This window comes from Petromyzon marinus, chromosome 7 (genome assembly GCF_048934315.1).
Source record: "Petromyzon marinus isolate PM22_M1 ecotype Great Lakes invasive population chromosome 7, UKy_Petmar_22M1.pri1.0, whole genome shotgun sequence".
NCBI classification, from domain to species: Eukaryota; Metazoa; Chordata; class Hyperoartia; order Petromyzontiformes; family Petromyzontidae; genus Petromyzon; species Petromyzon marinus.
Window position 1 is genome coordinate 7698279 of NC_133673.1, and position 16379 is coordinate 7714657.

At 43.5% G+C, this 16379-nt stretch overlaps 1 protein-coding gene across 10 annotated transcripts in view; it reads right to left on the reverse strand.

The window, feature by feature from the left end:
- The window catches only part of LOC116939898 (protein-methionine sulfoxide oxidase mical3a-like), a 143109-nt gene that overhangs the window by 43791 nt on the left and 82939 nt on the right, over positions 1 to 16379 (reverse strand). For 9 of the 10 annotated variants that reach the window (XM_076065306.1, XM_076065308.1, XM_076065307.1 and 6 more), the window contains 3 exons: positions 14699 to 14831; positions 7027 to 7369; positions 373 to 1181 (listed from right to left, as the gene is read on the reverse strand). In XM_076065306.1, the coding sequence (XP_075921421.1) occupies positions 373 to 1181; positions 7027 to 7369; positions 14699 to 14831 (1285 nt within the window). Of the gene's footprint in view, positions 1 to 372; positions 1182 to 7026; positions 7370 to 12120; positions 14832 to 16379 lie in introns of those variants that run through there. The other variant, XM_076065315.1, reaches the window with a different exon arrangement.

Sequence of the window (16379 nt, forward strand, 5' to 3'; positions counted from 1 at the left end):
TATGTAGATCACTTGATGTAACTTAAAAGTGTCCCAATTTATGAAGAAATCTTCTTAACGACCACGACATATGATTTACGAACAACATCTCGCAATAAGGTCATGAGGTGGGGAACGAATTTGTCACCAAAGATGCTCCACTGGAGCCCTCTGCTATGCTGTCCAGCTCGGTCTAAACATTTTGAGCAAGGATCAACTTTTGCATAACATCAACATTAAAGCTTGCCAACAAAACAACTCGGTAGGGGCTGGGACCCCATTGCACTGACATCACGTAATTAAGTGAGGCCTGAACGTGAGCCAACAGTGCACCGTGCTTATAAGCATTAACCGGTAAATCCTCCAAATCCCACTCGCTCGGGTTTCCCTTACCGTCGCTCGATTCGTCCTCATCTCCTTCCTCTTCCTCCTCGTCGTCGTCATCGTCGTCGTACTCCTCATCTCCATCCTCGTAACCGTCCACCAGCCCCAGCGCAATCGCCTCCCCGGCCTCGGCCAGATTTCGTGCCTCCTCCTCGGCGAGCCGCTGGGCCTCGCGCTCCGCCTCCTCCGCTGTGCGTCCCCGCAGGATCTCGTGCCGCTTCACGGCCTCCTTCCACGGCATGCCGCCCAGGTCCGACCCAGAATCATCGTCGCTAAAATCCTCCTCCACCTCTTCTTCCTCCTCCTCCTGATCCTCCGTCTCCACACTCAACCGCAGACACCTCTCTCTCGAGTTTGCGGGCTCCAAGGCTCCACCATTGGGCTTTGGTTCCGTGGAACCCCCAGCCACTGCTGTGCCATTCGCCTCTGAGGGAGGCTTCGCGACATCGTTCTCCACCGAGGCAGCCGGTGGCACCGCTCTCTCCCGTGCCTCATCGGCCCATGTGCCGGCGGTCGGGGAGGTGGGGCCTTGTTTCGTCATCTCCCTCCATCGATCGTCGGTGAAACCGGCGGCGGTGGCAGAGGCGGCCGCCGTCGGGAACCCGCCACCCCACGGGCCGGCCGCCTCATCTGATGGCGCCACGTGGACGTCAACCAAGGGATTCGCCTTCCACTCGAGGGGCTCAGGAGAGGGGGTGCGGTCCAGCCGTGGGGGGCTACTCCACGCCGAGCCGCGGGCTGGGCCGGCGGACGCTCCCAGCGGCACGTCATCGACATCTTCGCAGTCCGGCTCTACCTCCGACAGGTCTGAATCGGAGCTGAGGGGAGAGGAGGAGACCACCAAGTCATGGTGAGTGGTCAGTGTCACTCATTCGTTTATAGTCATTAGTTTTCATATTCAGGTACTCTTGTTATTAATGTCATGTTTTCCTCTTCTTCTCTCACAATTTTACTCAACTTGTGTTACTGGTGCCATGTCACACAGCAGTGCATTAAACTGCATGAAAGATGGTTTTGCGAAAGAAGATAATACAGAACTACTTCTGAGATCCCTTCAAGTGACCTCTTATCCACACTTGTGGTGGATGCACTGTCCCACTTGCCCTGATGTAGAGGTGTTCATCACATGGCAGTCAAGCTGACATTTTAGTTTTGAACATTCAGAGAAAATATCCAAATAAGATGAAAACCCATATTGAATCTGATGGTTTTTCCCAAGCAAACACTGGTTATGGAGATGAACCCATCAACTCATTACAACTTGAGAACCCAGTTTCATGATGGGCTACTGCCCGGGTTCGAAGTTGGGAACTCAACATTGCCATCTCAGTAATCTGGCTCTTGAAAAACCTGGCCAGCACTCTGAGATGTTTTAAAATGTATACAGAAATGTTTTTACCTAATCCAAGTGTCAACTTTACTGTAACACTGCATGTAAACTTGCTTTGACTTCACATTTCTGACGAAACGGATTGTTTTAACAGGTGGCCACACTGCCGGTTAGAGCTTTGCGATAAAAAAAGGAAGGAAGGAGGTCGAGTTTTAATATCTGGGCGCAGGTGTGAACATAACAGCGCAGGTGATTGTGTTGGCAGTGCTACAGTAAAACATGTTTTCTGTCCAAAAAACAACGAAGATCTTCAACAAAAATCAGTGACGGCTCTCTTCCATGCTTTTTACAAATCCATTTTATAAACAATTATTTTCTAGCGAGCGCCGAAAGCCGCAAAATATTTTCTCAAGGTTGGAAGAGGCACTGATGCTCCATCATCATCTTAAGCCCCCAAAACACCCACTCACTCCACAAGCTCCTGGTGTTCCTCTCTCTTCACTCATTCAACTATTGGGATTCGTAATATAACCACGGTAAATGTTGATTTAAAGCTTTCGTGACTGCAGTTGATTCATATTCTTGGTTCTTTCGGTAAAGTCACGTTGAATACAAACAGCCACTTCTTTCAAATGTTTCTTGCCGTTGGTTTTCACACCTGATGATGACTCTTTGTGTTAAAGTCGAAACGTCGTGAGAATTTTATTATTTTATATATTTTATTATTTTATTGTTTCCCTTCAACTTGACTTTACCGAAAGAACCAAGAATATATATAACCACGGTAATTATGATGCCCCAGCTTCGACTCCGAGATGCTATCTTTACCAACTATGTTTTCCGCTGAAGATAAAATCAGAACCCGACAAAAGTAACGATGGCTGGCTAAGTGAGCCTTAAAGGTGTGGTTAAATAAGGGCTTGGTCATAATCATCTCTATCAGATGTGTGCGAACGTCGTGTGTGTGTGTGTGTTTTACAGCCTGATCCACTGCTGGATGAAGGGCTGCCCCACACCATGTCGACATATTCGACCATACTTTCATTGTGCTGACCAGTGCGGGATGGAAGGGGGGAGGGAGCTGGAGGGCCCATGACTGGTTCAGATATCACCCACCGCTGGTGCACGTTATCCACGGCCATAAATCGAACACAGGTCACCAGATCCATAACGCAGTGTGTGCAAACTATTGCGCCAACGTTGTGTATACATATGTAATAATAACGATAGTAATGCTTGCATATAAAAATTGCTTAAGTTCCTAAGCAACTTAAAGGGTGATACATTTCTAGAAACTCTGCAAAAAGTTTACAGAAAAATTACAAAGACAACATTTTATTTAAAGCCTCTATGCATCTTCCTCCAATCTCAAAAATTCCAAGCAATCATTTAACACTCTCCTCTGTAAGATAAGGAGCTGTCCCTGTCACAGAATCAATTGAGTCATTCGAAATCAGTGGGGTATCTAGAAATGGACCACCCTGTGTGTGTAACTATGTCTGGGATAAAGAGCGGTTGAGGGGACTACAAATGTGTTGCTGTGATGCAATCAGACGGTACACAGTTCATATCAAAAGTGCTCCACCAAATATCTTCTCATGCAACAGGAGCGTACTTCCCTTGAACAGAATATCTGGCACAATCGGAGCAAAGCTTAATCACTTCACAGTTGCGGGCTTTGCTGCCAAAGCATGTGTTTCCATTGAACTCAAAACGCTGTGGTAAGTTCCGTACAAGTTTTTGCGGGGTTTTTTTTTTGGAAGAGACACTTTTTTTTCGCACCAGGTCCAACGTAATGCATGGGAACAGAATGTTAAAACTTTATACGGTGTCAAGTGAACTCGGACAGAAAACAGTGCCAAACATGAATGCCTCCGAGCATACGGATCTCATCAGGAATAAAAGTGCATGTTTTTTTTTAACACTGTTGGCGTATTTCACACTTGATGAGCACAAAAACCGCTTGAGTGATGTAGAGCTCTTAATGGCAACGACAAAAAATAACAATGACTTCAATGTGTGTGATTGACAAAAAAGCTAAATAATGTAATAAAAACTAGACACGTTCTTTTCAATAACTCTAAAAGGAATGAATGTTTATAATAGTTTGATGTTTCGAGAAATAGCCCTTTCTTCATAGCAGTATGGTCATTGCCATGGTTATGAAAAATGGCCGATGCCTGAAACTTCGCCTGTTATATATGTTATCCTTTTAGGGCAATGTTATTTACGAATGTTCAGTTTTTTTAGTTTTTTGTGCTTGCACGCCACTGTCAACAAAGCAGTATTGCCAAAAATATTCATGAATATGCACACATTCGAAAAGTAAGTCCAAATGAACATTCATTCCACATTTTACTGGTTAAACTTTATTTTAAAAGGACTTTCAATTTAAAGCTTTCGTGACTGCAGGGATTCATCTTCTTGGTTCTTTCGGTAAAGTCGCGTAGAAGGGAAATAATACGATAATAAAAATAAAACGTAATAAAATAAAATTGTCACGACGTTTCGGCCACAACACAAGCAGCCGTCCTCAGGTGAAGAAACAAAACTGTCGGAAAGACAGCGCTGTCTTTCCGACAGTTCTGTTTGTTTTGTGGCCGAAACGTGGTGAGAATTTTATTATGTTTTATTTTTATTATTGTATTATTTCCCTTCTACGTGACTTTACCGAAAGAACCAAGAAGATTTAAAAGGACTCTCTCAATTATGTGTCCAAGAATGTTTAATTTAACACTATAGAAAAAGAAAATATCACACGAGTTATTATAATTGGAAAATAGCGCTTCCTGCAATTTAACAACCTAATGCTGAAACTGAACTGCAATTAAGAAAAGCTGGGCAAGCCAGTGCTAAGAGAGAGCCCCTTTAAACTTTGGAAGGAAAGGAATTTCCAAACCCTATGCAAAGCATGGTTGGCAATGATATTGTTGAGATGCTAAACAGCAACCTACATTAACTTCTGCAGCATATAAGCCAATGCATTAAAGTGTAATACAACCTCTAATTTTGTGTCACAATTCTTCTGATGGACTACATATTACTAATTAATCTCCGATTAGCACGGTTGGCTATGTACGGTGCGTAAGAAGTTGAACATATATACATACGTAGTTTCCTGTGAAAAAATGGTAAAATCCTATGGTGAGTTTGTGGTAATGTATACTGTTATGTAAGAATTGACAGCCCTCTGTCAATCCACTGCTGCTAGATAAAGGTCTCCCCACATTGCTCGTGGGGGTTGTTTGACCATACTTCACCAAGCCCATCGGTGTCTGTTGGTGAGGGAGGCCCAGGACTGGTTCAGATAATCACACACCACTTATGTGAGCCTTGCCCAGAAATCTAACTCAGGTTCCTTACTTTCATACTGCAGTGCGCTAACCACGGCACCACTGCACCACCACCACTCCAAAGCAAACCCACACCAAAGCATTCCATATACGCTCACACACCACTTTAATTGGTGTTGCTATATATAGACAATAAGCAGGAAAGAATGCGTATTAAGTCATGAAAAGACAGCACATTCGTTGGAGCACGATGAGATAAAGATGACGCACTAATAGTTTGTTTGGTCCCAGGTGGAATCATTTTCTCTTCCCATTTCCCACACCCCTTCTAAATCTGGTGCTCAGATCGGCTACAAGTCCCTCCTTGGTACGAGAGTTTGAATGAGAAAAGGTTTGCCGAAAGCGAGCCTGCACATCAGGTAGCATGCTGTGACAAGTAAGTGCCCTTGTGGGATGTGATTCTTTTGCATATCAGCAGGTAGCATTACTGTACAATGTCAGGATGACTTATAGTCACGTAATTTTCTTAGGTTTTCAAGTAGATTCATTTGTTAGAGAGTTTGAGATGCTGGCCTTAAGTGTGTTATATATATATACACACACAAAGTGTGGCAATACTTGAATTAATGTGATGTCCGGTTTCTTGTAACTAATAAAATAGGAATGTGTGTGTATGTGCTTTTGAAAATTTTAAGTAGAATTGTGAAATTATGTTTGGTATTGTTAGAATAAACCAAATTTGAATGTAAATTGCATCTAAAAACGAAATAAACTGATTGTGTTGTGCTGGTATTGATGATGATGCTAATGATCGCCGATGATGATAATAATGTTCTGTAAATCTTAATTCTAGAATAACTTCTAAATTAAGGTGAGTACGTAGAGTTTTCTAACTGTAACCTGTTCTAATGCAGTCACCATTTGTGTATTTTAGACTCGCTGTGCCTTCTTAATCCTGTATCAAGTGACATTAAACGTCGCAACAATTACTCCTGTGCTTTCCGTAGCTTGCGTTATCTGTTGGATTTTTATCAATTGTGCTGGATAACAATTATTAGTATTATATATTCTTGGTTCTTTCGGTAAAGTCACGTAGAAGGTAAACAATACAATAATAAAAATATAAAACAATAAAATTCTCACGACGTTTCGACTGCAACACAAGCAATCATCATCACACCTGATGATGATTGCTTGTGTTGCAGTCACACCTGATGATGATTGCTTGTGTTGCAGTCGAAACGTCGTGATAATTTTATTGTTTTATATTTTTATTATTTTATTGTTTCCCTTCTACGTGACTTTACCGAAAAAACCAAGAATATGAATCCCTGCAGTCACGAAAGCTTTAAATCAAAATTTAATTATTAGTATTGTTGAGCAAATTAAGAGCTCGATTCGCATTTTGACAAAGTTGGCAAAACGCTCACGCCTCGTCGATTATAGACCCATTGTTGGTCATGGAAACATTGACTCATTTTTGCAAAAAAATAATCAAAAGCAAATGTACAGTTTTCAGTACGTGATTCAGTCCCTAAAGTGGACGGTGCATTTATTTTCACAATGCATATTTGCAAACATAGTGGTGACACTTTAAATTGGTGCAATGATCAGCATAGCATTAACAGTATGTACCTACATATCATCAAGTTGTGATTGGACAGTGCAACTGCAGAGGAGACTTCAGCAGTACGTGTGCTTTATTGCCCTGACCGACTCAGCCTTAAATGAGTACAGTACCTGGTGCGATGTGTAAACATCAGCATAGGATAGACAAAGGCGGCCAGGCACAGTGCCAGCCACACAACCCCCTCGTATGCCGTGTCAGCTCAATATATGCTCGCAAACAGCACTTGTCCCAAAAACCGTATGTAGGATATACAGGGAATTTTCATCTTTGGCTTTGCGGGTTCGGAACATTCCTGCAATTGGAGGCTATGGGTGTAGAGGAGAGGTGAGGAGTGCGGGTGCTTAGTGAGCAAGGAGCACATGGCGGTGTTCCTGGGGCGAACGTTGTGGTTGCGGCCGTGCCCACCCCACCTGCTCTCCTCGTCCCCCAGGCCCAAACCCATGTCGGCGTAGCGCTCCAGCGTCCCGCTCAGGTTGTGCTGTGCCAGCGTCTCCTCGGGCACCTCCACCAGCTCCACGAGCCGTGCCGACAGTCGCCCGCTCTCCAGCTCGATGCGCTCGGGCGTCACCCACGTGCGCTTGGACACGCCGCCACCGCCGCTGCTGCTACTACCGCCAGCGGCGTCGTCCTCCTCCAATGCTGCCGTTGCCGCCGCTGCCGCCGCTGCTGCTGCTGCTGCTGCTTCGCCCGCTGGCTGGAGCGGCGATGCGCCTGCGGTGCCCGCGCCGGGAAGGCTGGCGAGTGCTGCCATCGCTGCAGAATGCAGACACAGGGGGACAAGGGGCGACGGAGCGCGAGTTAGAAACGAGCATCGATTTGAGATCGGCAATAGAGCCACCCGTTTTACGGCGCGGACGGAGATTAAATTCTCAGCATCGTGATTGTGGAATCGAGTTGAGTGATGCTCACTTTAGCTAATGGGATGTCACTTTTAACAGCCAGTAAATTGGGTAAAGAGTGACGATGGCAGTAAAGTACAGCTGTCACTTTTATTAATTGCTTTTTAGAAGTTGATGTACAAGAAACTTCGTCAATAGACTTCACCAGACTTGATCCTCTTCAGCTTTATAGCTCATCGGATAAATCAATATTCTGATCAATTCTTAACTTATTATCAAAAGTGACAGCTGTTGTTACAAGTGTGAGTTTGTAATATACTGGCACTGACAGTAATCTAATAAACAGAGCAATTAACGTGTTTGTTATAATGAAAAACACAAGACAGGTAAGTGATTTACACAATGAGATTGCGATACACAGCACTGTTGTTAAACACAATCCCGGTGACCACATTTGAAGAGACGCCTTACTGATAATGTAAACACAACAAAGTTATACCTAGGCACAGGTAATTGGCTTAACTATTCAACATTTATAACAGCCAGCAATAAATGTCATGAATGTGCAGGAAACTTAACTCTTATACATGTATGAAAGCAATGTACGTAATTTTGTTCATTGTCCTGACATTATGCGATGCGTTTTTTTCATTTGTTATTCAAACCCATCATGACACAACACTTGCATTATTGAAAAAAAACAATTATAGCATGAGGCATGAATTAGCACGGTTGGCTGCATACGATGCGAAGGAAGTTCAACATACATTCATACGAATTATGAAATAAAACTTCGAAAATATTTTAGGGATTTGATTACGTGGTTCAAACAAAGAACCGCAAGTTCGTTGTCACCACAAGCCTGAAGTAAAAACATCTGTATTATTCATGTGTCAGAGGGAAACGTGATCCAGACACGCGAGACTCATTTTCAGTTTTACTGAACACAAGAGGACACCGATTTGCATCAGAATGCCCGAGTTCTAGTTTCTCCCCTCCAATTGCAAACACGTATCCTACAACCTCCAGAACCCGCTCTCTCTCTCCCCTTGCTTGCATCAGAAGAGAAACCAGCAAGGCAGAGGTTTAACATCAAAGTGAGCTTTCTTGGTCATCCACTTCACAGAAAACACACGCAGAGCCGAGTGAATGCCCATGAAGCCCCACGGACTAACTCTGGCCCATTATTGAAAAACGGGGCATACATGGTAGTTTTTTTTATCTATCTGTCAAACATTCGTTAGATACAGGCTAAGTCAGAATGAGTGGTCTGGCATAGCTGGGGGTCCCCATTGAATGTGCGTCGTATGTTTGTGGTTGGAACAACTACAAGCACGGGGTCATTGTTATCTCCGTTTTGGATTGAGACGCTGCTTGATCCTTAAGCTTTACAACACGAGTTCTTTGCAGGGTGTCATTGACAAAAGCACGAGATCATTTCACTGGTATTAAGCACTGCCATCCTTGCCAATACATTCAAACGTTGCTTTCCTATGTGACTATAAAAGGACACATTTCTCTCACCCCAATAACCCGCAACGTATCGACCAAGCCGGTGGCGTGTGAGTCAGTGAAGCACGTGTGCATTCACGCATACAGAGGAATGTGTTGTGTTTTTTTTATATTTTAACACCAAAAGGCAAAATATACTATGGGTATTCTTGGTTCTTTCGGTAAAGTCACGTAGAAGGGAAACAATAAAATAATACAAATATAAAACAATAAAATTCTCACGATTCCACTGCAACACAAGCAATCATCATCAGGTGTGAAAACTACAGCACACACCTGATGATGATTGCTTGTGTTGCAGTCGAAACGTCGTGAGAATTTTAATGTTTTATATTTTTATTTTATTGTTTCCCTTCTACGTGACTTTACCGAAAGAACCAAGAATATGAATCCCTGCAGTCATGAAAGCTTTAAATCAAAATTTATACTATGGGTGTTTTTTTTTTATTTGGATACAAATACTGGAATTATAATAGGTGAGATTACATTTATTTTACAAGGATGAACTCTGAAACGTATAAAATGTTAATGGAAATATAAATTCACATGAACATTAGGTCTCATTGCAGCACGAACATGCGTTTAGTTATTTATGCTTTTACAGACGCCGAGACGATGACAATGCAGAGACAACCCTGAAATTATGACCATTTCAAATGTCGAGGGTCCTAGTTTAAAGCCTCGAAGATCCTCGAGCCAGCAGACACGTCACACGGCAACACACGCACAGCTCGATCAAAGTCTACGAGGATATGGTCTGATATGAGCAACATGCCACACACATTCGTTCAAAATGACGCAAACGCACAGCCTCGACCGTCTTCCCGCCTGCTTAATATCAAGCCATTCGCTCTGCGTGACACGAGGGCAGGGAAGTGGTTACACCTGACTCCCGAGTGAGACCTTTCACGGTCCGCAACGTGGCCCAAGACAATTAGCTAGGATTGATTCATCAGATGACTTGGATAGCATCGTTGCGTGGCCGTGTGTGTGGACAGCTTGTGTGAATAAAACACGCTGCTTTGTGCAGTGATTATTTTTTAAACTGCTAAAGGAAAGGCGGCAATATAGGAATGGTAAATAATGTAGACGCGTGTTTTCACGGGGGGTTGGGGAGGGGGAACTCACGCTTGAATGCTTTTAAATGTTTTGCCCCAGACGCTTGCGAATAATAAAAATAATTATTTTCAGCAGTAAGGACTGTCAAGTGTAAAAGAAAACACCACACGAATTACAGAAACACACGCTACATCTTTCCGTAAATCAATACCTTAACATTTTCTTTCAAAACGTATTTCACACATATAAATAACTAACCCTAAGCTCAAGCATATATAGTACTGAAAATATGATATTTTTTTTCTTTTTAAAAGAACATGCTGGTCCAATTCGTACTTGGAACAAACTTGGTATTCGGGTGTCATCGGCCAGACAGTTGGCTGCTCTATGGGCAGCCATGGTTCCTGTATTATGAAACCAAATTTCCAGTGCCCCATCTGCACTGCACAGATGCCACGGCAGTTCCGCCTCTATCCAGTAAGCCCCATCAGTGAGATCTTGGCCAAATCCTCTCACGCAACCACCCTGCATGCTTGTCCGAGTCAAACCAGCCTCCAGCCTCCTCCCCCTCTCTCTTATCCCCATGTGTACCCCCCCCCCACCCCTCCCTCTGTCCCCTGTGCTGGCCCAAACCTCTAAACCCTCCCAACCTTCTAACTTTTTTTTTAAAGACACACAGCATTCTGGGTAATCATGCCAAACCAAGACAAGGAGGCTGGTGTAACTCAACTCATTTTTATTATTATTTAACGTTGTTTGAGATTGTGTTGCAGGAATGATGATATTTCTTTTTGTCCCCAGGCAATGGGATGGTTTGCTAAGGTGAGAAGAGCATTTCTCTAAGCTCAGTCTCAATAGGGCTTCAATTTGTCTCATTAAAGATTTGTATTTTTAAAACAAAAGGTAGGAGATATTGTGATGCCTATACGCTACTGTCAGGTGTTTTTTTAATAATCGGCGTATAGTTTAATTACAACATTTTACTTCACAAAAAACAATGCTCATAAGAATTCCAAAAGTGTGCTCAATTGGCCAGTAACACGAGATATTGGAGATGTGGAAATCGTCTCACGGCTGTATTTTTTTTCGCGTGAAGATTTGGAATTTGGACACGTTCCCAAAAAATAGTCTAGACCGTTTCCTTTGATCTGAGTCACGTTCGGTTCTCGCCACACACGCGCGCACGTCAGAGACTCAGGAAGAGCTCACCCCACGCCCGCTAAGTAAATAGCCCAGAGAACACTTCTGCAAGACCTCACTCTGCGATTACCACCCCTCCCACCACGACAGTCGACACAACCTCAAACGCATAACCCCCGGCTATAACTGCAGACTAAGACCGCTCCCGCACTAACGCATATCAAGTGTGTACGTATGTGTGCATATATATAGATAGACTGGACATATAAATATTTATACACACTCGTAAACATGGCAATATTTTTCGTTCCGAAAGGTTTGCTTGTTTTGCTTATTTCATTAAGGATATTTTTCCTAAACAAAAAACCCTCAAGTTGTCAACATGCCCGAGTCCAATTATATTGAATTGCTAGGTTAAACATGTGTTACGGTGGCTCAAAATTATAATAATTATGAAAACTACAGTAATTTTCTTTTAAATTGTCAAGGGTCTTAACTATTTCATTTTGTTTCACGAGCCCCTAGACAGCGTCAAGGACCGGGTTGTATTTGTTGAACTTTCAACGGAGATAAAAGACAAAATTAACCTCTTTTACACCTGGGAAGCTCCCAAATTTTGGAACGCTTTGCCTCTGCCAGTAAGACAATCAGAATCGTTAGCTATATTTAAGTCTATCTTGAAAACCCTCTTTAAACTGGCCTTCACGCCCTAGTTTCAGGCCGTTTACCCTGGTAATGTTTATTTCCTGCTTTCTATACATGGCACGTTGGGATATACGGATGAAATCCGCCTTGGAAATGTAAATGATTATTCTCATGATAGAGCTTTGCATGGACTGCTCAAGTTTGAACTTTGCGATCATTTCCGCAGCAGTAAGGTGTTTGTAATATTTATAGGGATCTATTGATACGAAACAAGTGCTTTTTGTATCAAAAAACCACAAAATCCATCAGTTGTAAAATTAGCAATTTATTAAACAGAAAAAACTAGAACATTTGAGTTTCCAAGCACATCTCTTTAAAAAAAAACCTTCAAAAATATAAAATACGTAACAAATGTTCGCTCAAGTGGTGGCAATAAGTTAAGAATTCCACATCCGCAGGTTTTCTTTCGCTTTACACTGTGTCCCCCATCAACGTCAGGAACTTGTTAACATCTTAACGGGGGAAAAGCGACAGCACTACAATTATAAAAACTAAAAAACAAAGTTCCTTCTTCATATAAAAAGTGGTGCAATTAAACAAGGGTATAATCTTCAAAAGGAAATACGTGAACACAGGAACATTACCAAAGCGTGTCAAAGCATTCCACTAATAGTGCTGCCCCTACTGTGTACTTCAACTTCACGTGCAATACTGACTTGCAGGAGCGGCAGTGAGAGCTGTCTGCGACTCCGTGGCCGATTTGTGCAAATAAGTAATAGTGCACAGCAACACTCGTTTCAAGTCCCAAAAGTCGGCATTAAATGAGGTGGAAAAGGTCTTAATGGCCAACCACAATGCTCAACAGACAAGTGCAAAGTAAGACAAATGATTACGTACTCGAGTTGATTACAGCTGTGGTATGGCTCTCAATTTGAATACGTTATCCTGCACCGCCACGCCTTGTTTGGGGGTCCCAATGACTTAAATTCCAATTTCCTGAAGGAATCAAAACAACTTGAGGGTTGGGAAAAATCTCCCCGCCAACAAACAACAACACATTTCCACTTCAAACGTTTAACAAACTTTCTAACAAACGTGCCTTTAAATCTCGGCGCTTCCCCGTCATGTCGAGAGGATTTTTGTTACATTGTTACATTAAGCATTTTTCTTTATTTCATGCATGTAGATAAGCAAATGTTAAATATTTCAAATACTAAAACCTACAAAAACAACACTCAGCCAGAACCGTGACAGAATTCTGCAATAAAAAAAACATGTGTTTTTTATATCAACTAAAAATCTTTGGTAGTACAATTCACTGTCCACATTCAATAGTTAGCAGTGTTTGAGCAAGTATTATTATATCATAAGAGAAAATGGTTTGCAATGTAGGATGTCGACTCACTTAACCGTGACAATGTTCCTCCACTTTAGTTCTGTATTTTCCACCTGTTTGGCTCAACTAAGTGTGAGCATTAAAACAGTGGGGTCACTCCTAGCCAAACGCCAGCCTATAAATTGTTGATATGCTTTCAAAGACTTAATTTGTAGAAAAGGGCAGCGGCGTGGCTGCTTGCAATGTCAATTTCAAAATGTAAACCACGGTGGTCTACAAAGTATTAAACGTGCCACTTCTAAAATAAAATGTCAAGGAAAAACGATTCCATTATTAGTGGCTCTTTTCATTCTTTCTATAATACGGACGAACCACTGGTGGCTCCACCACCATTATCGAGTCTCACACTTTGCAGTCACATTCTTAAGGCCCCTTTGGTTTTTTATGCAACAATGGCACTTGACTTGACACAAGAGAGCCCCACACATGAAGCCAAGCATGTCTGGACACGTGAGAGATGTGAACAGTTTAGGCCGATTCAAACCGTTAAAACTAAAGATACCAACTTTTAAATTCCCACGCGCACAAATGTTCTTGTAAAACGTAAACAAAAAAACGTCTTTACACGTGTCCAGATATGTTGGCAAGATGCACCAAGCAATGTTCTGCTCAAATGCATTTAACTCTTAGCCCTTTCAAAATGTATAATAAACAGTGTATACAAAATATTTTAAATAGGGCACTGGTAACAAGGAATTCCTACACGGTAATTTGAAGATGTAAGGCCGCGCGTGTCTGCAATATAAATTTTCAAGCGAAATTGGCCCCCAAAAAGGAGTTTGGTCTGAGCACACTAATGATGCCACAAAGGTTTTTGCAAAGGTGGCATTTGATGAGCAAACTGAGAAAGAACTTTAACTGTACAAATTAGGCCATTAATTTCCTTCAAAGTGGCCTTATTGTATTAAAACGAATCACAATGTCTACCTAAAAGTGGAATTCACAATCATCGTTGATTCATATTTGTATGCTCAAAAAAAATGTGCAAGTCATTTGTTATCCAACTTCAATAAAACATCAAACGATGATATAAACCCCTCTGCAATGGTAAGGTAGTGATTCTCCCCCACTGTATAAAGTGATTTCACCCATTAGAATGCGGTGAGCGATTTCCTCATGGCGAGCAACCGACTGCGCACTCCAGACATGCAAGGCAGGCAGGGGACACCTCTTACAGTCGCTGGTCACGCAGCCACTGGGCCAGCGACTCCCAGCCGAGAACCTCGGGGAATGACGCCCTGACCTCACCCGCCATCTGTGCCAGCACCTCGGCCTGGGCGCACAGCAGCGGGAGCCCTACTCCGAGCAGCGAGCACGCGTACGTGTAGCTCGGGTGGTGGTGCGCCACGTGGTGGCGCAGGGCGCGCCCCGCGTCCCCCGCGCGGCCGCACAGCTCGCGTGCCCGCCGCCACGGCGTTCCCGCCGCGTGCCTGAGGAGGGAAAGGAGCGGGACCCTGTCGGTACTGCTGTTGCTGCTGCTGCTGCCACTACCTGCGGCGGAGCCGGAGAGGAGAAGGGCGTCTCGGTTTGGGGAGCCGGGGACCGGCTCACGGAGCGGCGAGGACGGCGCTGGCTGCAAGGAGGAGGGTGACCGCGTCGGAGGCTTCTCCTCCTCGTTTCCAACCTGACAAACAGACATCAACAACGGGGATTTTAATGTACGCAGCATCGAAATGTAAAACGCACGTCGAGATGCTCTGCAGCAAAGACAGATATGTGTGGGAATCATACGGATTTTCAACGCACAGTCTTCTTTTTCTTTCTTATGGATGATCTAGATGCAGAGCAACAACTACAATTTCACATTCAGGTGGTCACAAGCCAGATAACTGCGTCCGGAGTAGCAGAGTGGATCATCGCTGTGATGTCTCCTTCGTTTTTGTGGATCGGGCATTGCATCGTTATACGCTGTACGGTCTTGTTCTGGATGACCACAGTCGCACACTACTGGAGAGTTTTTAAGTTTCCATTTGTGCATCAGGTATCCGCATCTGCCTTGGTTTGTGTGGATGCAGTTTAGAGTGGATCATGAGCTTCGTGGAAGATCAAACCCAGAGGGATCTTCTGCGTTGGGTCTTTCACAAGGTGCTGGTTGTTTGCAAGTTCTTTAGAATTGCATTCAGCTTTGCAAGCTTCATCGGGGTTAAACTCGCATTGTTGAATGTTAAGCGTATAGGTCAAAAAGGGCTTGCATAACTTCAAGAAATGACGAGGGACATTATTGAGGTCCTGATGAATGGGAAGGCGACTGTTTTCCTCGATTCGCACGACTTTCTGGAGGGTTGCAGCACTGTGGTGGATAGGTCAGGGAGAGATGTGTGAAAGCACGGGCAGCCAGGGTGTTGGGGTCGACTTGAGGCATTCAGTGATACACCACATTGCAGTGTTCAGTTGGGCATCAAGTCGAGTATGACTGCTTCTGGTCCATACTGTTGCACAGTACTCAGCTACAGGGTACAAAAGGGCCATCGTATAGTAATAGGTTTTACCCTTTTAACTGGCACAAAAACTGACACCTTTATTCAAGGCATCATGTTTGCAATAACCACAACACAAGCAGTCAAAATGCAAACAAAAGAGACAGCTCTGATAATAATATGCACTGTCCTTGAATTTGATTGGTCCACACCCGAGACGGCTTTTCTTAGAGCCTAGTCTCCACTGCTTGTGTTGTGGTTATTGCAAACATGATGCCTTGAATAAAGGGGTCAGTTTTTGTGCCAGTTAAAAGGGTAAAACCTAATACTATATCCTGTTACTGGCAAAGGAGGTCTCATAATGTAAAAGGGCCATCGTTGATGTCCGTAGCACTGGTGCTGATGCTCCCCAGCTTGTGCTTGCTAGTTTCTGGACCAGGTTGACCTTGTTTTGGTCTTGGCAGCTACCTCTTTTCAGGTGGTCGTGGAAGGTTAGCGTAGGGTCCAGCACAGTGTTGCCACAGAAGTTCACTTTCAGAGTGTGCTTGGCGCTCCTATTGTTAAGATGAAATGCAGTGACCGTTGTCTTGTGGGGATTTGGCTTGAGCCTCCATTTCCAGACATAATCCACCATGGTTTCTAGGTCTTGATTCAGAGTGGAGTCGATGTTGTTGAAAGTGCCTGCTTGCATTGCCAGGGGCAAGGTCATCCGCAAATACAAATTTGCGTGACCTGGTTGGTGGCATGTCACTCGC